This window comes from Suncus etruscus, chromosome 1 (assembly GCF_024139225.1).
Source record: "Suncus etruscus isolate mSunEtr1 chromosome 1, mSunEtr1.pri.cur, whole genome shotgun sequence".
NCBI lineage: Eukaryota > Metazoa > Chordata > Mammalia > Eulipotyphla > Soricidae > Suncus > Suncus etruscus.
The window spans coordinates 135,667,098-135,689,648 of record NC_064848.1 but is presented as its reverse complement, the minus strand read 5'-3'; the positions used below and the strand labels follow the sequence as shown (position 1 = coordinate 135,689,648).

The window sequence follows — 22,551 nt, the reverse complement described above, 5'->3', positions numbered from 1 at the left end:
GAGACTACCCAGCTACTTAGCCTCAATATCCCTAAATCACTACTTCCTCCAATCTGGTGAACACATACAATATAATACTTGAAACAAATTTCTCATTTCTCCCTCCCACCCCCTCATACTGTTCCATTCTGTTTCTGCTTCACATACCCTGCCTCCCAATATATATGCATCCCTACCATCAGCCTATGTTTACTTCAGTTTAGTTTTTACATAATTTCCAGGAATGTTATAAAATACTGATCATGACTCTATTGCTAATAAACAATGTGCAGCATTTATTTCTAGGATTTAAGATGCTCTGGGATGTGATCCAGGCTGCTAAATTATAGATCAATTAAGTATCTCTACTACTATCTAACTTGTATTGACAATTTACCTAAAGTTTCGAGGAAATAAAGACATCTGTTAAGGGAAGGAGCTGGAGAGATATTACAGTAGGTAGAGTGCTTTCATTGCATGGAATCAACCTGTGTTGTGAACTTCAAGCCACTTGACCTAGAGCCAGGATTAATTCCCGGGGAACTGCTAGATGAGGTCTTAAAACCTAACAATTTTTTTAAATTAAAGAATAGCAAGATGAAGAGAGAAAGGTTACTAAGTGAAGATCTGTGATCTTGTCTCCCGTTAAAGGACTTAAAAAGTAGAGAAAAAAGAGGTGTTGGAATAACAGGAGATAAGGTTATAGAGGTGGAGGAACTTTTTTTTTTTTTCCCTCTTTGGGCCACACCTGGTGATGCTCAGAAATTACTCCCGGCTATGTGCCTAGAAATCGTTCCTGGCCTGGGGAACCATATGGGGCGCCCGGGAATTGAATTACAGTCAGTCCTAGGTTAGCCGAGTGCAAGGCAAATGCTTTACAGCTTGTGCCACCGCGGAACTTTTTTTTATGGAGGTCAACAGGGTTATTTCTTCCAAAGAAGGGACCAGGCCATTGTGAAGTCTTGGTTCTCCAGGTTGCATTCCTGAATTGTCCAAATTTAGAATCTTTCTGACTGGCCTTTTCTCCTGTTCCTGTAGCCAGCATTCTCCATTGGTTAGTTATTCTTTCTTGATGTAAAAATAACTAATACGCAGGGAATGCTTTCATCCTTCTGTGTGCACTTTAGGGGATGTACATATGCATTTGTATAACTTAGGGCTTAGAAGATATTCTTGCATAATTGAGCATGATTATTTTTCCCATCCTTCCTATATTGTATCCTTGAAACCAAAATTTATTTTAAAAAGCTTTTTAAATTCAGTAGAAGGTAACTTATGTTTGCAAATTTGAGAGAGATTTTCTTCTAGCTGTGCAGTAAATTTTTTGGTGTGGTTCTTATTGATTTAAAGATCACCCTCTATGCAATCACTGTACATGTGAGGTATTGGAAAGCAAGACCCAGTGCTCAATCTTTCTGGTATATAAGTAGCAAAGCATTTGGAGATCTCCTGGAATTCAGGAAAAAACTTAATTTTATCTGATCTGCATAAAATATTTATTCATAGCAGCTTACACATTCTCTTCCTATTTGCTGCAGAGCAACTGCAAGAAAATTATTTCATAATTTGAAATAGTTGCTGCATACTTTAAAAATAGTCAGAAGAACTAAACAAATACCTTTGAACCCATACATTTATAGTATGGAATTGTTATTACTACTCTATGTTATGATTATAGTAAAATAATTCAACCAATGAATCTTTGTTCTTTTGAAGGAGAAGACTGATATGATGATATGACTTCTTTTTTTTTTTTTTTTTTTTTTTTTTTTTTTGTTTTTTGGGCCATACCCGGCGGTGCTCAGGGGTTACTCCTGGCTGTCTGCTCAGAAATAGCTCCTGGCAGGCACGGGGGACCATATGGGACACCGGGATTCGAACCAACCACCTTTGGTCCTGGATCGGCCGCTTGCAAGGCAAACGCCATTGTGCTATCTCTCCGGGCCCCGAATATGACTTCTTTTTTTGTTGTTGTTTTTGTTTTTGGTTCACAGCAATTTTTACTCCTGACTTTGCATTCAGGAAGTATTTCTGCCAGTGCATGGGGGACCAAATGGGTTGCTGGGAATCGAATTTGGCTTCATGCTTACTATTTCTCTTATCCAAATATGAATTCCAATTTTTAACTAAATTGACCAACTGTTTGTTTAATCATCATAATACTAACATTAGAAGGAATACAGTCCTAGTTTCAGGATAAGAAAAATAGTCTTTATCGTTTCTATTTAAAAAATTCATCTATGTTCCTAAAAGGAGAAACTTAGGAAACAAAGCTTGGGGCCAGAGAGACAGAGCAGCTGTAGCACATTTGCTTTGCACTCAGCTGACCCAGGACTGACCTCAGTTCGATCCCTTGCATCCCAAGTGGTCCCCCAAGCCAGGAGCATTTTCTGAACACAGAGCCAGATGTGAAGCAAAAACAAAACAAAACAAAAACAAAATAAAAAAAAAGAAAACGAAGCTTGACAACAATTAGGTCAGGTAAGGAATTAACATTTACATCAGACTCTTCTGATGAGTTTTACCTGCAGTGTATTCAATCTTAAAAAGCAATATTGTCTAGATCAGTGCCAATTTACCATGTTGTATGGTGAGAAGTTTTAGATTGTATTTATCAAAACAAAACAAAATCTTCCTATAAAACTGAAGAGATTGACTTCATTCCCACCATTACAAATACTTTGTTATATGCTGTTAATTTTAAGTTATATACGAAACACATTCCAGTGTTTAAATGGATGCCTGACATATATAGTCTTTGACAATATTTAGCACTTTATAGCAATACATTACCACTTACATTAGAAACTATAGCATAATGAAATTTTATAGCCAATTAAGTTGATGAGTCACTGTCAACTTTTAAAATTGTTGTTTTAGATGAATAGGAGACATGTTTACAGAAAGGGTGGTGCATATAATCATGTATTTCATCCTGTAGTGCAAGTGTTAGGGAAGAGAGAATACTTAGTATAAATTGGCTGAGAAGGGAAACAATGGTTTCTTTGAAAACTTAGAAATGGTAGCAGTGTTCACTCCAGCCTGAAAAGTGTTAATTATTTCTTTTTAAACTTGAAATGCTAACAGTATTCAATCTTTAGTTGGTCAACAGGCACTTATATTGATTTATAGAAAGTTCTCACAGTGTCTGTTACTGACAGGTGTGTGACAATTTACTTGATTTGCAAAGCTGGATCTGTTTCATCTTTACTCAAATTGATTGGAGTTGAGAGCTAATAAAGCAAATAAGTAATAGTTTTACTAATGAAAATATAGCTATTTAGTTTTAATTAGATACTGTGTTATTGAGAATGCAAAACGATTCTTTAGAGTTTAGATATTAGATGGAAGTGTGGTTTTGCTGTTGTTATCACATTTTTTGAAAGGTCAAGGACAAATTTACTTATTAAGTTGGGGTATATCTACTTAAATTTATCTGAAAAGTATAGTATATGGATTTATTCCAATTATAACATGTTTGTAAATATAATTCTACAATAATAAAGAAGTTTTTGTAACATATCATTAAAATATGTTATGCTGGGGCCGGGCGGTGGCGCTGGAGCTAAGGTGCCTGCCTTGCCTGCGCACGGACCGCGGTTCGATCCCCCGGCGTCCCATATGGTCCCCCAAGAAGCCAGGAGCAACTTCTGAGCGCATAGCCAGGAGTAACCCCTGAGCGTCACAGGGTGTGGCCCAAAAACCAAAAAAAAAAAAAAAAAAAAAAAAAAAAAAAATATGTTATGTAAGTCATAATATATTTTATAAGTAAATGTATTTATCAAAAATTTCAGGATAGTTACTTTAAACTGTATAATAGTCATACATGTCCAGCAATTATATATATCCCATGAGCTATGGAAAATTTTTAAACCCCTTACAGTTCTCATGGTCATTATTTTTTTAGACTCAATTTGACTTAGGCATTTTCTGACAATTTCATGCCTGCTCTCCATAGCTGACTCCATAGTAATAAGAGAAATGCATATCTGTTGCAAATCAGCCCCTGATGAAGTTGACTGATGGAGGGATGGAGGATGAGGCCTTTCTCCTTCAGTTCGGACCACGCCTCTGTTACCCTGTTCATCCAGCGGTTCTGAGGTGAATGCAGCGGGAAGAAAGCCAACAGGCAGTCAGACTTCCGAAGAAAACAGCTCTTTATTCCGTGAAGAGGCCAAAGCCAAAAGGCCTAAGAATAGGCCCCAGGAAAAAAAAAACCCTCACCTTCCACAGACCCTTGCTTTTATGCTCCAGAATCAGGTACCACCCAATGGTGGGAGCAGAATAAGGTACCATCCTAGGGTGGGAGCAGAATGCCAGGTCACACCCTAGGGTAGGGCACAATCACCAATGGGGTAGGGTCAGTAACATAATAATCCTATAAAAATGTTTACATACACAACACATATCCTTTTTTCCATTAAAGTCCACAAAAAGAGGGAAAAATCAGGTAAACAATAATTTTCACAGAAGTGAAATTATTTGAGTGTGTGCATGTGTGCTGTTTAAGTTTTGTGAGTGTTCTGTGTCTACAGTGGAGGGAATCTCAAAGTAGGGGTACAAACAACATATTATAGAGTGTTAGTGGGTTATAGACTGATTTCTCATCTTATCAATTCATATGCTAAAAAAAATCCCATAAGGAACCCATAAATGGTCAGGAACAAAAATATCTGCCTTGTAATCACAAGTCTGTGATTTCTAATGCTGCTCACATACACAAAGCATGGTCCTGGCGATTCTTCTGTTTGGGATCTTAGGCACCAACAACAAAATATAAAATCTCTAGCAGAGTACCCTATCCAGGTATGTGTATGTATCATATGTGTGTTGTATGTGTGTGTTATATGTGTTAGAGAGAAAAAGGCAGAGAGAGGCAAGACTCTGTGACTTCTGAAGAGCAGAAAAAAATAAACACACCCATGATCTCCAACAGGTACACATATGAACACCACAATTAATGTGTGTGACCCCTAGTGAGCACTATATCTTTATCAGTGAGTATATTTCAAACACAACTAAAAAATGTGCAATGCCAGCAAGCATGGTGGCCATGGGTGTGAATATTAAACCCTATATGCAAACTCTGTTAAGTATTAGAAACAAATGTGCAAATACCATAAGGAAGCATGTGTGATTTCCCTCTCATTACAACAGAAAAAGTGAAAGGAAGTGAGGAAAGCTTAAATTGCACTTACCACCTATAGAATATGATGGTCTTGGGAGGTGAGGATTTTGAGAATTAAATAGATTTGATGAGGTGCTCCCACAAATGAATTTGCTCCCTTGTAAGACATAGGACTAGTCTCATCTTTGCTCTTTGCAGTGAAATCTCTCTCAGTGTCTTTTTCTCTGTCTCTCTCTGTCTTTCTCTCTCTGTCTCTCTCTCTTTCTCTCTCTCTTTCTCTCTCTTCCCTCTCTGAGAGAGTCTCCCCTAGAGTAACCAGTGCTGTATCATGTCTGGATTTGCAGCATCAGGAACTGTGAGACATGAATGTTTCTTCCCAAGGCCAATTTTTGATGAGGCTTTTCTTGACCCACCTCATCCTCATCTTTTATTGTTGATTAACCCAACATCTTATAGTCTGTCTCTGGTTTTATATTCTATGCCATTAATCAAAGGTTATGTCTTTATTCCAACACCTTGATTTTTAAATTGTTACTGTAATACAGTTTAAAGATGATAATATAGTAAATCTCTCTCATCTTTTTCTAAGGATTACTTTGGCTATGTGGCTATGTGGGTTTACTTTCTCATATGAATTTCAGAAGTGTTTGAAAATGCCATGGGTATCCTTCTAGGGACTACTTTAAATCTGTAAATGGTTTGGGAAGTATTGTCATTTTGATGATGCTTATTCTCCCCATCCATGAGCAGGGGATGGTTTTCCATTTCTACATGTCCTCCTTTATTTTTTTAAGTAGAGTTTTGTAATTTTCTTTGTATAGTTCTATCACCTCTAAGATAAAATATTCCTAGGTATTTGATTTTGAGACCATTATAAATGGTGTAATTTTATGATTTTTCTCATTTTGTTTCATGATTTGCCCATAGGAAAGCCTTGGACTTTGGCATGTTAATTTTGCAGCCTGTCACTCTGTCATATTAGTCGATTGTTTCTATTAACATTTTTGTAGAATCTTTAGCATTTTCTAAATATATTATCATGTTATCCACAAATAGTGAGAGCTTGACTTCTTTCTTTACTATCTGGATATCCTTAATATTTTATTCTTTCTAAATTGTTAGAGCAAGTTCTTCCATTACTATATTCAATAGAATTGATAAGAATGGGCATCTATGGCCATTCTTTTTTGTTTATTTATTGGGTCACACATGGCAATGCTCAGGAGTTAACCTTAGTTCTTCACTCAGAAATTACTCCTGATGGGGCTCAGGGGACACTATGGGGTATCAAGGATCAAACCTGGCTTATCTATTATGCAAGGAAAGCACGCTATCTGCTATAAAATTTTTAAGCCCCCAATCTAGCCATTTTCAAAATACTCTACTTGGTCATTAAATGTGAGAGATTTGAATTTTAGGCAGAAACCAAAATAACTGTTTTTAAAGGTTGCTTGGTGACATTCTAGACATAAACTGAAGACAAAGGGCCACATAGAGATAAATAGAGAATGATGTTTCATATAGAGAAGAATCTTAGCTTAGACCAAGTCACTAAAGTACATGGAAAGCAACAATATACCTTTTGATACTGGAAGAATAGTTTTGAAAAGACTGATTTTTAAAGTTTTAAAAGAATCGATCTTTTCTCTTTCTTTGTGCTTCTAAACCAGCAAAACCCTCAATAGAATTATGAAAAGTAAAGATAGAATTCCCTTTAATGATAGTCTCCTCATGGATCTATTAACTTTGACATGAACTTTATAATAATACGATGAGAAATTCACATGTGAATTGGCAGTTAGGTGACAAAAAAACTCTAGAAAACTTATTTTCTATACAGGTAGGTTCAAAAATGAGGGTAAGTGATTATATAAGTTGGTAAAACATTTTATACACTATCTCCAACATTTTGGATTACAATGGCTATGTCTTCATCATAGAAATAATTCATAGATGAATACATGTATGTATAGTATATTTGGAGACTGGTTGGGTCATTTCTGGTGGTGCCTCAGGGATCATTCAGCCTCAATAGATCCATTGGTCTATTTTGGAGGTTAGAGATCTAACCCAGGTTTCTTTATATAAAGCAAGCTCTTTTCTGCTATACTATATTATAGGCCGCATAGTTAAAGGTCTTAAGAATGAATTAATTCCAAGTTTCAGGAGAAAAACAATGAAAAAATGCAATTGAAGAGGTAAACAATGCCTTTCAGGTATAGAAAAGTTGAGCCATCAGAAGAATATCAAAAAGTCATATCAAAAAGGATGGGGCATGGTCAGCCTCATGTCCAACTTCAAAGAACAGAGAACTAAGCAACTACATCTAAAAGAACAGGATGTAATGAGTGACTGAGACCAGTAGGAAAGGGATGTTTAATGATTTAATGAATAATAATGATTGAATTCACCACTGCATATGTCTATAAAAAGTTACTGGTTCTATCAAACTATAAGATCTCAAATATAAATTAACTATTTAACTGAACTTTCAAAAATATAGAGGAAAGAGGCCGGAGCAGTGACCCTAGAGGTAAGGCATGTCTTGCAAGCGTTAACCTAGGACAGACCGCGGTTCGACGCCCACCCCCAGCGTCCTATATGCTCCCCCCAAGCCAGGAGGATTTCTGAGTGAATAGTGAGGAGTAACTCCTGAGCATCAAACGGGTGTGCCCCCCAAAACAAAACAAAACAAAAATATAGAGGAAATGCATATTAGTGTTAAGAAAAATACTAATTGAGTATAAAGATTGTGTATTAAAGGCTCTAACACACTTTATGGACAAATCTCAGATGTTTTAGTGTCTCCAAAGGTTTCCAGATACTTTGTGTTTAGAGCATATGAAAATGATGAGTTCTTTTAAACCTCTTTCATACATTTTTAATTTCCTTTCTGCAATTTTCTATCTCATGCCCAACATTCTTGCTTCTAACTATGTAATTTTGAATATTGAAAAATAATGAATTTTGATTTAAGACTGAGTGTGCCTCTGTATCTGCTCTATGTAGTCCAAATGATTAATACCTTCATGAGTTTTGGTCTTATCTTCAAAAATAGAATTTAGATTATAAGTAATTATATATAATATACATGATATAATAGTATACATATGTTGCAAGTCAGCCCTTGATGGGGCTAGAAGGTGATGGGATGGAGGATGAGGTCTTTCTTCTCCAGCTCGGACCACTCGTTTGCCATTCTGTTCAGCCGGCGGGTCTGAGGGTCAGCATAGCGGTGGGTAGAAAACTCACAGGCAGTCAGGCTTCAGAAGATATTAGCTTTATTTAGTTGATGATGCTGAAGAATTCATCCCAGAATGACCCCCAATCTTCCTCAGACCCTTGCTTTTATATACAAGAATCAGGTACTACCCTAGGGTATGAGCAGAATACCAAGTAAGGAATAATCCAATATACTATCATCAGGTCACACCCTAGGGTGGGGCACAATTATTGATTATGTTAGGATCAGTAACCCAACATACATACATACATATAATATACATAATATAATGTTATACATAATATAAATCTAGCTACAGTTTATTTTTCCTTTCTCTTCTTTTTTGCCCCAAGTCCAGAAGTACTTAGCACTTTCAACTGGTCCTATGATCTGGAATAATTCCTAGTGTTGCTCTGGAAACCATATGTAGTGGTGGGATTAGCCACATGCCCAACTCCAGTAGCATTTATTTTTAATGTTATGCTTCTTTAACACACTAAATACTAAAGATAATCCCAGTTCCAATTATAAACATATGTTTAACCACAGGTACAATATTCCCAAATTATAGTTATTTCAAGAGCCATTTATCCTTTTTTTGTATAAATTAATCTATTACTCCCTTCTTACCTTCCATTTGTTGATGTATTGGTAGTTTATGAAAGATCAGACACTTGATTGTGCTGTTTGCCTATTTGGTTGTGGTGCTCACACACTTGGTTTGGTCACTGTGGTCTAGTTCTATATCAGTAGACAATGTAGGGTGATGTTGGGATGAAACTAAATCATTCACTAATGTGAGTTAAGTACTCTGTTACTGAGCCGCATCTCAGGATCCAAGCTGTAAATCTTCCTGTAGAAAATCAATGGCACTCTAATCTATGGTTATCTTTACTATAGTGAAAGCAATATTGTCTACTTAAAAGTTGCTAATAGTTTATGTCTTACAGTTCTCAACACACACATGCGCACACAAAACATTAATAAATATATTAACTAACCTTACTTAGGTAGTCATTTAATAGTATAAAATTATCTCATGGTGGTGCTGGAGAGATAGCATGGAGGGAGGGCGTTTGCCTTGCATGCAGAAGGAGGATGGTTCGAACCCCAACATCCCATATGTTTCCCCAAGCCTGCCAGGGGTGATTTCTGAGCGTAGAGCCAGGAGTAACCCCTGAGCATTGCTGAGTGTGACCCAAAAGCTAAAATATATTATCTCAATGTTTATTATTCTATAGAATGTTCTGTTAGTTCTAACAATAAAACTGAAAAAAATTAAACAAGTGAGATTAAGTAAATGTTTAAGTAAATCTTTAGATTGTTTAAGTTTAAGTAAATCTTTAGAATGATTATTCTAATGAGTATAAGGTTCATATAAGGAAATATTATAATTTAATAATTATTATAAAAATTTCCATATATTTAAGACAAATTCCCAAATTTAAGACAAGAACAGACCTGAAAGGAAGACAACCTTATTCCACACTGCTAATTAAGTGTTGCTCAGAGAACACGGGTAGATGGAGCAAATAATAACTTCTATATCTTACTTAAAGTACCACAGAAATGTCATGTGATTACCATAATTTAAAATATAATAGCACTCAAAAGATAGAAATAAGGATAATGAAACTATGTCTTTTTTTTACTTCACATTTTTTTTGGTTGCTAGTGCTTATGCTTTTTCCAACTGAACCATTCAATATCAAACTGAAAACTTGACTCATTAAGTATGGAATTAAAATGATCTGGAGTAGCTCAAATAGTTTGTCTTCTAGGTATGCCTCCAATGATGTAAATCTAAGTTCACATCTCATAAAACTCTAATAGAACTACTAACTGATGATATGTTGTTTTTTGTTTTTCTATGGCAGGCTTGGAGAGAATTGCTCGGGACTCATCTTATGAACAGGAAGGAAAGGTCCAGTTTGTGATAGATGCTGTGTATTCCATGGCTTATGCTCTGCACAATATGCACAAAGATCTTTGTCCTGGTTACATTGGGCTTTGCCCACGAATGAGTACCATTGATGGAAAAGAGCTACTTGGTTATATTCGGGCTGTAAATTTTAATGGTAAGTTGCAGCTTTTCTTTTTTTTTTTACTTTTTTTTTTTCTCGCTGGAAATTCTTTTCGAAGTGACAAAATGTATTTTCTCCCCTCTATCTAGAAGATACTGAGCAGCATGGAAAAGCACAGAATTAGAAGCAGTCCCCTTTAATCAAAAGTGTGAATTTTTTCACCTGCTTTTAAACCTCTATTTTGGGGGTGGGTTGTTGTCATTAGTCTGCTCTGAAAGAAGCAGATGTTAAAAATAAACAACCATCAATCAGAATATTCCACCTTAAAATCACTATTTCAGAATGAACTTACCGGGTTCATTTAGAGTCACTTGACAATAGGTGATATTTCATTGAAAATATTTGTGCTCATGCTGGTATTGGAAAAGAAATTGTAAACATTTTGTTTGAAATTGATTTTTAAGCCTTTTCACCAGTAAACTGACTTGAAGAGAGTGGATGATTTAGATTTAATGTTTATTTACATTTTCAAACTGCTGTGTTCAATTTCTGTTTCTCTTTTCATGTATTTCTTTCAATGATTTGGTCAATTTGAAGCAATGAGCTGTGTCATGTAATATATAGACTACATACAATGTGGTGTAGATGGGATTTGCCCACATGGCTGCACTGTGTCAAAAGAAACTGGTACAGAATATATTCGATTCATAGTAAGGGACTGAGAATAGCAGAACTTCCTCTCTGAAATGATGGACTTATTGAATGCTGTTGTTCTTTTACAAAAGTTGGAATGGTTGCTGCTCATGACTTGGGCCATTATTTTCAAATGAAATGATAGAATGCTCTGAGCTGTCTAATTCTTTCTGTTTGGCTGTAATCCACACAATGAACATGCCTTTGAGCCATGCAGAGCCCTGCACTGTCCATCATAATATACTCCAGTGACCTTATCTGCCAGCCTTTCTCAACAAAGCACAAAGTCATCTTCAATTTAGAATTCAAGTGGAAACTTCTTTTGTTCAGGCAACGTGAGGCAAATTTTAGTTTATAGTCAACCAAGTATCCTTTATTTTCCAGCAGAATTTTGATGAAATGTTTTACATTATACTTTTTTTTAATAATATAGATACTGAGTAGCACTTGGAAATAATTTTCATGCAATTATCGAACAAAGTAAATAGAAGTATTAGAATACAAGGTTATTTATCCTAATGAAACATTGGGGAACACTTTATTCAAATTGTTAGCAAGTGGGGAGAGGAATGCAAATAAATGTATCTTCTCAATAATAGAAACTTGTAGGGCTTGAGAATTTTTAATAGAATTCTAGATACAAGTACTTTAAAGGTGAATTGCTAATTTTTAAATCTTGGTTTGAGACAAAACTTTTTCACTTCCTATTATTACACCATACCATAAAATGATGATACTGTTATCATCTACTAAAATGTCTTAAATATCTAATGATTATTTATACAAAATTTTCCTCTAAATTCTAATGATTTCTAAGGAATTTTTTTCAGAGATATTTTTCTGAGATTTCTTTCTCATCTATTTTACTTAATTATTTTACTATGATAGTTTTTAGTATTGATTCCTTTCCTAATTAGTTTTATCAAACTACTCTGGACAAAGAAACTCACATAAAATGTCATTAAATTAGTTAAGAGATACTTATGAGCCCATATAATATATTAACTTATATATTAATATATTAATAATATATAAATATATTAATATAGTAAACCAACCAACTTGAAATGTAAAGTTTCTGGGGAATTTAAATATTAATGAATTGAGACTGTAAAAGTTTAGGGAGTTAACTTGCAGTGATGTATGCCGGAACTAGTTTATAATGAGGAACTATAAGGTATAAGGGTAAGTGGCATTTGAAGAGGATTGTGTCAGAGATGGGGTTAAGCAGTATTCAAGATCAGATGGACTAGTTGAGGTATTATAGGTCATTCTTGTTTTGGTATTGAAAGCAACAGAACTCACTGCAGCATAATGAAACTATATCTGGCAAAGTGTCTTCCAGTTAGTGATTCTCAATGTAGATTGAACTTTGGAATAACATTAACAGATAAAAATTCTGTGTCATATCCTCATATTATTCTGAATTATTATTAAACCATCATAATTATTAATTAATAATTATTGTTTAATAATAATTATACTGAGTCCAGTGTCATATCCTCAACTTACTATGATGTACAATACTTGTAATGGTTATTATTAGTAATATTATGAAGAAAATATATTATTAGTAATAAAAATATCTTAAAATTTATAAGATATTTTAGTGATTCAAATAAGAATATTTTATAAGCTCTATCTATGCCAAATATGATCAAGAAACATAGATGAATTTTATATATGAATTTTCTTGGAGCTTTGTTTATATGTTTTAAACTAAGTTTCTTTATTTTTTGATACTGTGGTTTACATAATTGTCCATAATATAGTTAATTTCAGGCCATTAATGTTCCAATATCAATCCCATCACAAATGTAACATAATCCCCATCCTTGTCATCAGTTTCCCAACTTTCCCAAAGCCTGCCCTTCCACCACAAGGGCCCCAGTGATTTTGGTAGTGAGGCTGGTATGTCGTTGAGTTTTTCCTGCTAGTAGGACTCCCTTTGTAGAGTTAGATGAGTCTGTGGCATTGGGATTTTTAATTTGCCTTTATTTTAAAATAATTTTTATTAAGACCAATATGAATTACAAGTCTTTCACAGTTATATTTAAGGTACATAGTGACAGTATATTAGGGAAATTTCCACCTCCAGTGTTGACCTTCCTCTCCCCTGTTCCCAGGATGCTTCCTCTCCACCCTTAGCCCCCTGGATTGCTAGTGTAACAATAGCTTATTGTAGTTTGGATCTCATGATTCTATTGTCATTAACTTTGGGTTGGGTATTTAGATATTTCCACTCAATGTTCATGAAACTGCTTGCCCTAGAACCATCCATTTTTTTAATTCTCTCAATTTATGAGGCAGAACAAGCTGATTCATGTTCTATAGTTTTGTTGAAAACAAACAACAACAAAAAATCAAAAAAAAAAAAAAAGAATGAGCCCCTGTGTATTTTTCTAATGGCTTAAAATTCAGGAGCCTTACCAACAAACAATATATCATTTTCTTGCCTTTTTTTTAATTTCAGGAGGATCATCAATTATTTTCATTACTGTGGTATCTATTAGCATTTATTTATTATTAATATTTTATTGTCTATGATTAAAAAGACACATAGAAGACACATTCAAAGAGAAGTATAATTAGAAACATTGGAAGCTGAAAGAAGTAAACATAGTAGCCAGAAAGAATACCTTACCTTGAGTTTCTTAAGTTGCCCAGTATAAAAGGATATTCAGTAAGTATACTTTATATGATGGAAGCAAAATTACCTTGTTTTGGGGAAACATTTAATTTTCTTGAAACGAATTTCTTTAAGGAATATATTATGTGAAAGCTTGCTAGGCTATGTGCAATGTTATCTAAGCAAATTTTATACCAAAGATAAATACACTGTTTTGCACATGTTCTCACAATCAAAGCTAAGAACATATGCATATAAAAATGAAGGATATTTTTATTAAAATTTTTAATAAGTAGAGATAAATTGATAATCTAGATTTATAATTCATTCGAGTTTAGATCTCAATTTATAAAAAATGTACTAAGAAGACTTCCCTTATACTCTTATTAAATTCTTATTTTGCTAAAACTCTTGCACAGTTATATCAATTAAAAGAATTTCTGGGTGAAGGAATGTTCATCATCTTGGATTCTTCATTTTTCTAGTGCTATTCACCAATGTTCTTACAAGGTTCCACTTGCTAAATAGAGATTTTAAAGTCTACAGATTTAAATTTACTTGGGGGCACTTCATTAAACTTTTAAAGATTCTGAAAATAGAGACTTGAAATTTTTGCTTTTTGATATAAACTAACTATCTTTGTTTTCTATTAATTACATTCCTATTGAGAAGCTTATCTAAGTGCTGGCTGATGTTTTCACCTAGTAAGATAGTCTACTCACATCCAAAAGAAGGATTAGGGGGACACTGGTAAATCAAGTTTTCTAAAGACCATCTGAAAAGTCCAGAATGAACTTGGTAAATCACAGTAGTAATTATTACATCCAATGGTTGCATGAAGAGAGTCTTTCTTAACATAGTTTTAACCAGTTTTCAGAGGATGAGCTTTGCATGCACCAGTGAATTTCCACAGAGTAGCCTTCCAAATTTTCAGTTCGATTCAGTGATTAAAAAGTATACTACCAAATAATTTTTAAAACCTGAACCATCAGATAAAATTGTTTAGTAATATTCATTTACATATAAAACAGTGTCTGATTAAAAGTATAATTTGTGTGTGGATGAAATTGTTGTTAAATAGTTCCTTTCTGGAATTTTTAAGATATCAGTATAAATTGTTTTTTATAGTCACTTGCAATTTGAAGCTAGTAAAATCATGTTATTATTGTAAAGGGAGAACCTTCTCTCAATTTGTGATAGCAGGAGGTGAAACTGCTAAAGCAGCTGCTAGCTGCACAGACCATTGGTATAAAATTAAGGAAAATTGTTTACAACTCAATCTTTCTGAGATTATAACCTTGTGTGTAGAAGGCTTAATTAAGCAGTGGCTTAAAGAGATGGTTAGTTTAAGTGGTTATGCTTCTTCTGTTTTGTTGTCTAATCAGCAACATAATAGAATGATAAATGATTTAGTATTTTGAGTCATACTTATTCTGTAATACAACTAATTAAAGATGAAGCATATTGTCAAATGCTTAGTCAGAAAAAGTAAAAGCTATAAAGCATCAAATATATCAACAATAGTGTTAATTTAATTGTATTTAATCACCAAATTGATAATTTATTATTAATAGATAAAATTTAATTGAGCCATATTTTGCCAGTGTATTTTAAGAACAGTTGTATCCTGACATATCCAGATTTACTTATGAGTTCCTTAACAACTTCTTTTTTGTTTGTTAATTTGTTGTTTTTCAATGGGGGCACACTTGGTGGTGCTCAGGGGTTATTTCTGGCTTTTCTTTCATAAATTGCTCCTGGAAGGCTCATATGGATGTCAGGGTTCGAACTCAGGTCCGAGGTAGGTCAGCAGCAGTATCCAAGGCAAATGCTCTACTGATGTGGTATCAGTTCAGGCCCTAACTAACAACTTTTCTTAACCTCTGCTCTCTACTATGAAAGCCAAACAGTTATAAAAACTTGCCTTTTAAAATTACTTTTATTGTTACTATTAGAACAAAATGCTATGAATATAAATATTTCTATGACCAAATTTATTTATTTTTATTTTTTATTTCTTTTCAAAATATTTTTCTTTATTTAAACATTTTTATTACAAATATGATTGTGATTAGGTTTCAGTTATGTAAAGAATACCCCCTTCACCAGTGCAACATTCCCACCACCAATGTCCCAAATCTCCCTCCATCCCAAATCTCCCTCCATCCCACCCCACCCCCACCTGTACTCCAGACAGGCTTTCCAGTTCCCTCATTCATTCACATGATTATGGTAGTTCTCTGTGTAGTTATTTCTATAACGGTACTCACTACTCTTTGTGGTGAGCTTCATGAAGTGAGCTAGAAGTACCAGCCCTCCTCTCATTGTCTCTGAGGATTGTTGCAAAAATGACTTTTATTTTTTTAAACCCATAGATGAGTGAGACTATTCTGTGTGTATCTCTCTCACTCTTACTTATTTCACTCGGCATGATAGATTCCATGTACATCCATGTATAGAAAAATTTCATGACTTCATCTCTCCTGACGGCTGCATAATATTCATTGTGTATATGTACCACAGTTTCTTTAGCCATTTATCTGGTGAAGGGCATCTTGGTTGTTTCCAGAGCCTGGCTATTGTGAATAGTGTTGCAATAAATATAGGTGTGAGGAAGGGGTTTTTGTGTTGTATTCTTGTGTTCTTAGGGTATATCCCTAGGAGTGGAATAGCTGGGTCAAATGGAAGATCAATTTCCAGATTTTGGAGGAATCTCCATATCACTTTCCATAGATATTGGACTAGAAGGCATTCACCAGTAGTGCATAAGAGTTCCTTTTTCTCCACATCCCCACCAGCACTGATTGTTATCATTCTTTGTGATGTATGCCAATCTCTGTGGTGTGAAATGGTATCTCATCATTGTTTTGATTTGCATCTCCCTGATGATTAGCGATGAGGAGCATTTTTTCATGTGCCTTTTGGCCATTTGTATTTCTTTTTTTTTTTTATCAAAGTGTCTGTTCATTTCTTCTCCCCATTTTTTGATGGGATTAGATTTTTTTTTTTGTAAAGTTCTGTCAGTGCCCTGTATATTTTGGATATTAGCCCCTTATCTGATGGGTGTTGGGTGAATAGTTTCTCCCACACGGTAGGTGGCGCTTGTATCCTGAGCACTATTTCTTTTGAGGTGCAGAACCTTCTCAGCTTAATGTATTCTCATCTGTTGATCTCTACTTCCACTTGTTTGGAAAGTGCAGTTTCCTCCTGGAAGATGCCTTTAGTCTCAATATCATGGAGTGTTTTACCAACGTGTTGTTCTATATACCTTATGGTATCAGGTCTGATATCAAGGTCTTTAATCCATTTGGATTTTACCTTCATACATGACGTTAACTGGGGGTCTATGTTCGCTTTCTTTTGCAAGTAGCTAACCAGTTCTGCCAGCACCACTTGTTGAAGATATTTTCCCTGGTCCACTTAGGATTTCTTGCTCCCTTGGCAAAAATTAGGTTCTTGGGAACATTGTCTGAGAACTCAAGCCTATTCCACTGATCTGAGGGTCTGTCATTATTCCAATACCATGCTGTTTTGATAACTATTGCTTTGTAATAAAATTTAAAGTTGGGGAGGGTAATGCCTCCCATTTTCCTTTTCCCTAGGAGTGCTTTAGCTATTCTAGGGTGTTTATTGTTCCAGATGAACTTCATAAATGTTTGATCTACTTCTTTGAAGAATGTCATGGGTGTCTTTAGAGGGATCACATTAAATCTGTATAATACTTTGGGGAGTATTGGCATTTTAATGCTGTTAATCCTGCCAATCCAAGAGCAGGGTATGCGTTTCCATTTCCGTGTATCCGCTCTTATTTCTTGGAGCAGGGCGTTATCGTTTTCTTTGTATAAGTCTTTTACGTCTTTGGTCAAGTTGACTCCAAGGTATTTGAGTTTGTGTGGCACTATTGTGAATGGGGTTGCCTTCCTGACGTCCTTCTCTTCCCTATCATTATTGGTGTATAAAAAGGCCATTGATTTCTTTGTCTTAATTTTGTAGCCTGCCACATTGCTATATGAGTCTATTGTTTCTAGAAGCTTTTTCATAGAGTCTTTAGAGTTTTCTATGTAGAGTATCATCATCTGCAAACAATGAGAGCTTGACTTCTTCCTTTCCTATCTGGATTCCCTTGATATCTTTTTCTTGCCTGATCACTATAGCAAGAACTTCCAGTACTATGTTGAAGAGGAGTGGTGAGAGCAGACAGCCTTGTCTTGTACGAGAATTTAGAGGAAAGGCTTTTAGTTTTTCTCCATTGAGGATAATATTTGCCATTGGCTTGTGGTAGATGGCTTCAACTAGATTGAGAAAGGTTCCTTCCATTTCCATCTTGCTGAGAGTTTTGATCAAGAATGGGTGTTGGACCTTATCAAATGCTTTCTCTGCATCTATTGATATGATCATGTGGTTTTTATTTTTCTTGTTGTTGATGTTGTGTATGATGTTGATAGATTTACAGATGTTAAACCATTCTTACATTCCTGGGATAAAACCTACTTGGTCATAGTGTATGATCTTCTTGATGATGCATTGGATCCTATTTGCCAGGATTTGGTTGAAGATCTTTGCATCTACATTCATCAGGGATATTGGTCTGTAATTTTCTTTTTTTGGCAGCATCTCTGTCTGGTTTTCGTATCAAGGTGATTGTGGCTTCATAAAAGCTGTTTGGGAGTGTTCCTGCATTTTCAATTTCATGGAAGAGCCTGGCTAGGATTGGTAGTAACTCCTCTCAAAAGATTTGAAAGAATTCATTAGGAAATCCATCTGGGCCTGGGCTTTTTTTTTTGGGCAGATGTTTGATTACAGTTTCAATTTTCTCAATAGTGATGAGAGTTTTTAGATATGCTACATCCTCCTTACTTAACTGTGGAAGGTTATAATTGTCCAAGAATTTTTCCATTTCTCTAGGTTCTCATGTTTAGTAGCATAAAGTTTCTCAAAGTAGTCTCTGATTACCCTTTGGATCTCTACAGTATCTGTCGCGATCTCCCCCTTTTTATTTCTAATACGGGTTATCAGGTTTCTCTCTCTTTCTTTGAGAGTTTTGCCAATGGTCTATCAATCTTGTTTATTTTTTTCAAAGAAACAATTTCTGCTTTCGTTGATCTTTCAGATTTTTTTTGGTTTTCCACTTCATTGATTTCTGCTTTCAGCTTTGTTATTTCCTTCTGTCTTCCTATTTTTGTTTCTTTTGTTGGTCATTTTCTAATTTTTGAGCTGCGTCATTAAGTTATTCAGGTATGCCCCTTCTTTCTTCCTGATGTGTGCTTGTAGAGCTATAAATTTTCCTCTCAGGACCACTTTTGCTGTGTCCCATAGATTCTGGCAGTTTGTGTCTTCATTATCATTTGTTTCCAGGAAAGTTTTGATTTCCTTTTTTATTTCATCTCGGACCCACTGGTTGTTCAGTAGCAGGGTGTTTAATTTCCAATTGTTAAAGTTTTTTTCTGTGTGGCTTTGTAGTTCACATCTAATTTCAAAGTCTAGTGGTCAGCAAAGGTAGCCTGCAAGATTTCTATCCTCTTGATTTTATGGAGGTATCTTTTATGTGTCAGCATGTAGTCTATTCTGGAGAATGACCCATGTACATTGGAGAAGAATGTGTATCCAGGTTTTTTGGAATGTATATATATAAATATAAATATATATTTATATTTATATATATAAATATACTAGTTCTCTTTTTTCCATTACTCTTTTCACGGCTCGTATATTTTTGTTGGGTTTCAGTCTGTTTGACCTATCAAGTGTTGATAGGGCCGTGTTGAGGTCTCCCACAATTATTGTGTTATTATTGATGTCTTCTTTCAGATTTGTCAGTAACTGTATTAGATAATTTGCTGGTCTCTCATTGGGTTCATATATGTTTAGTAGTCTGATTTCTTCCTGTTGCACATATCCCTTGATTAGTACATAGTGCCCATCTTTGTCCCTTACCACTTTTCTGAGTATAAAGTTGGTGTCATCAGATATTAATATGGACACCCCAGCTTTTTAAGGGCATTGTTTGCTTGGATAATTTTCCTCCAGCCTTTGATTTTGAGTCTATGTTTGTTCTGACTATTCAGCTGTGTTTCTTGTAGGCAGCAGAAGGTTGGATTCATCTTTTTGATCCATTTTGCTACTCTCTGTCTTTTAATTGGTGAATTTAGTCTATTGAAATTGAAGGAGATGATTGTCATAGGATTTAATGTCATCTTTGTAGATAAGTTTGCTGTGTTTGTTGGTCTCTCTTGTCTCAAAGTAGACCTGTCAGTTTTTCCTTTAAGGCTTGTTTTTATCTTTGAAGTTTCTGAGCTGTTGTTTATCCATGAATCTATGTATTTTTCCTTCAAACCTGAAAGTGAGTCCATCTGGGTGCAGTATTTTTGGTGAGGGATTCATTTCATTCAGTCTTGTCACAATATCCCACCACTGTCTTCTGGCCTTGAGAGTTTCATGTGACATGTCTGCTGTAAGTCTTAGGGATGCTCCTTTAAATGTAATTTCCCTTTTTGATCTTACTGCTTTCAGTATTCTATCTCTATCTGTGGGATTTATCATTGTAACGAGGATGTATCTTGGGGTTTTTTTTCTTTGGGTCTCTTTTAGCTGGTACTCTGGGCATGCAGGATTTGATTGCATGTAGTCTTTAACACTGGGAGTATCTCTTTGATGATGTATTTGACAGTTGAATCTTTCTGGAGATCTCATACCTGGGTCTCTGGGACTCCAATGATTCTTATGTTGTTTCTGTTGAGTTTATCACAGAGTTCTATTTTCATCTGTTCGCATTCCTTGAGTACTTTTTCCATTTCCTGATCTTTTGTCTTAATGTTCTTTTCCAATTTCTTCTGCTGAGTTTTTCTTCATCTCATCTTCCAGTACTCCAATTCTCTACTCAGCTGCTGTTACCCTGCTGGTGAGGCCATCCACTGAGGTTTTCAGTTGAGCTACCGTGTTTTTCAGATCTGTTATTTTAGTTTGGAGTTTTCTGATTTCTGTCTTTGTGTTCTGTTCAGATCAATGTATGCTTTCTTTGAGTTCTATAAACATCTTCCATATTTCTATTTTAAGTTCCTTATCCGAGAGGTTATTCAGATGGTTGGAACTTTTCAGGTCATCCGAGCTATCGTCTTCATTCTCTGTGCATGGTGTTTGCCTGCGAAATTTCCCCATTGCCATGCTCGTAGTGTGGTTTTTCCTGTGTATTGTGGTGGGGTCCATTGGTTAGAAAGAGTGCACGGCCATGAAGCGAAGCAGAGTGGCCATGCTCTTCTGCTGCCTCTAGTTGACAGTATTTTGGGGGTGCACTCCCTAGGCCTCTGAGGAGACCTTCAGGTATTCAAGAAACACAGACAGGCACAGGAGAGATTTTCCTTGAAGTCCTCAGTGTGATCAAATGCACAGCAGGGCGGAGCCTCCGCAGGCCAGAGAGCTCTGCTTTTTGGTTGGCAACCCCCACAGCTAGACTTCACTCAGTACTCACTGGGCAACTTAAAAATGTAGTTTTTGGGGGGTGCGCTCCCTAAGCCTCTGAGGAGACCTTCAGGTATTCAAGAAACACAGACAAGCACAGGACAGCCAAATTTATAAGAAGAAAAACATATAACAGAGAAATTCAGATTTTTTTCAGAAACTTGAACAGTGCCAATTCTACTCTATACTGGTTTATACGCCATAAAATATTAATACTGTACAACTTGTATAAATCAAATATTTTTCTGTTGCCATGAAAACAATATTTATCATAAAGAAAAACACTGGGTAGAATTCCAGAGATAGCCCTCTTTTTCTTTTCTCCATCACTGAACTTACATTGGGGCAGAGCAGGCACAGCTAATGTTTGATAGTGGGTTATAGAAATGAATTTAAACTTAAACTTAAGCTTAAAAAATAATATTTTATGAGGCTGTATCAGGAAACCCCATATGGATGAAAACAGCTGTAAAATGAGATTTTGTTATAAGAACTTAAAGCCTGTCATAAATCCAAAAATTTCTCCATCTGCTTTGCAAAGTTCTTTTTATATTGGTTTTCTCTACTTCTAGCATCACAGAACAGGCATTATGACATTTACATTACAAGAATTTAGCTATTACTTGTTATGACTAGTATTAAAATCCCTTGATTCTCAATAGTAAAAATTTAAATAGTAAAAATGTTTAGATATTGTTATATTCTGAATTATCAATGATAGGGAGCAGATAATACAGATTTTGTTGTTATGGGACATTCCTGGTAGATCAAAGAGATCTTAGGATGCCGCTGTATGTGATTTATGGGAAAATATAAGCAATGAAAACAAAGAGGTGAAGACCTGAGAGAAGAGATATGCTTAGGTCTTTAAATCTCATATTTTGTAGCTGAGTGAGTTTTTATTAAACTATAATAGACACAAAAGAGAGAAAAAAATAATCAAAGTTTGTAACAATCTGAGAGAGGATTTATTTAATTGAAATTATTTATTGCACTTTCATATTATGGTTTTGTGACATTAAGTTAAGTGGAGTAGCTCCTGGTATTGAAGGAGTAGTCTAATTATTTCATTGCTTAGTATACTCAAGAAAATAAGTAAACATTTTTCTGATCACAGAGACTGGTAGAGAGATCATATTTTCATCATATTCTTTAGAAATATAATTTTTCAGGACTTAGAAGAATATTTTCAAATACACAATTTTGAAATTTGTGTAAGAAAATAATTAATAAAATAAAATATTTATGATAAACAAAATAATTATAAATAAATTATAAGAGCAATAAGCTGTTATGCTAATAATTAATGTAAACAAATAGATGAACATTTTTATTTGATTAAGAAGCAAAAATGATTGCATGAAATATCTTTTTTTGTTTTTTTTTTAGTTTTTGGGTTATACCCGGCAGTGCTCAGGGG

The 22,551-nt window shown here is 34.9% G+C and overlaps 1 protein-coding gene across 2 annotated transcripts in view; it reads left to right on the top strand.

Moving 5' to 3' along the window:
• GRM8 (glutamate metabotropic receptor 8) overlaps positions 1–22,551 on the top strand; it is a 971,850-nt gene that overhangs the window by 649,941 nt on the left and 299,358 nt on the right. For both annotated transcript variants that reach the window (XM_049774314.1, XM_049774316.1), the window contains exon 7: positions 10,208–10,408. In XM_049774314.1, coding sequence (XP_049630271.1) covers positions 10,208–10,408 — 201 coding nt within the window. The remainder of the gene's footprint in view (positions 1–10,207; positions 10,409–22,551) is intronic.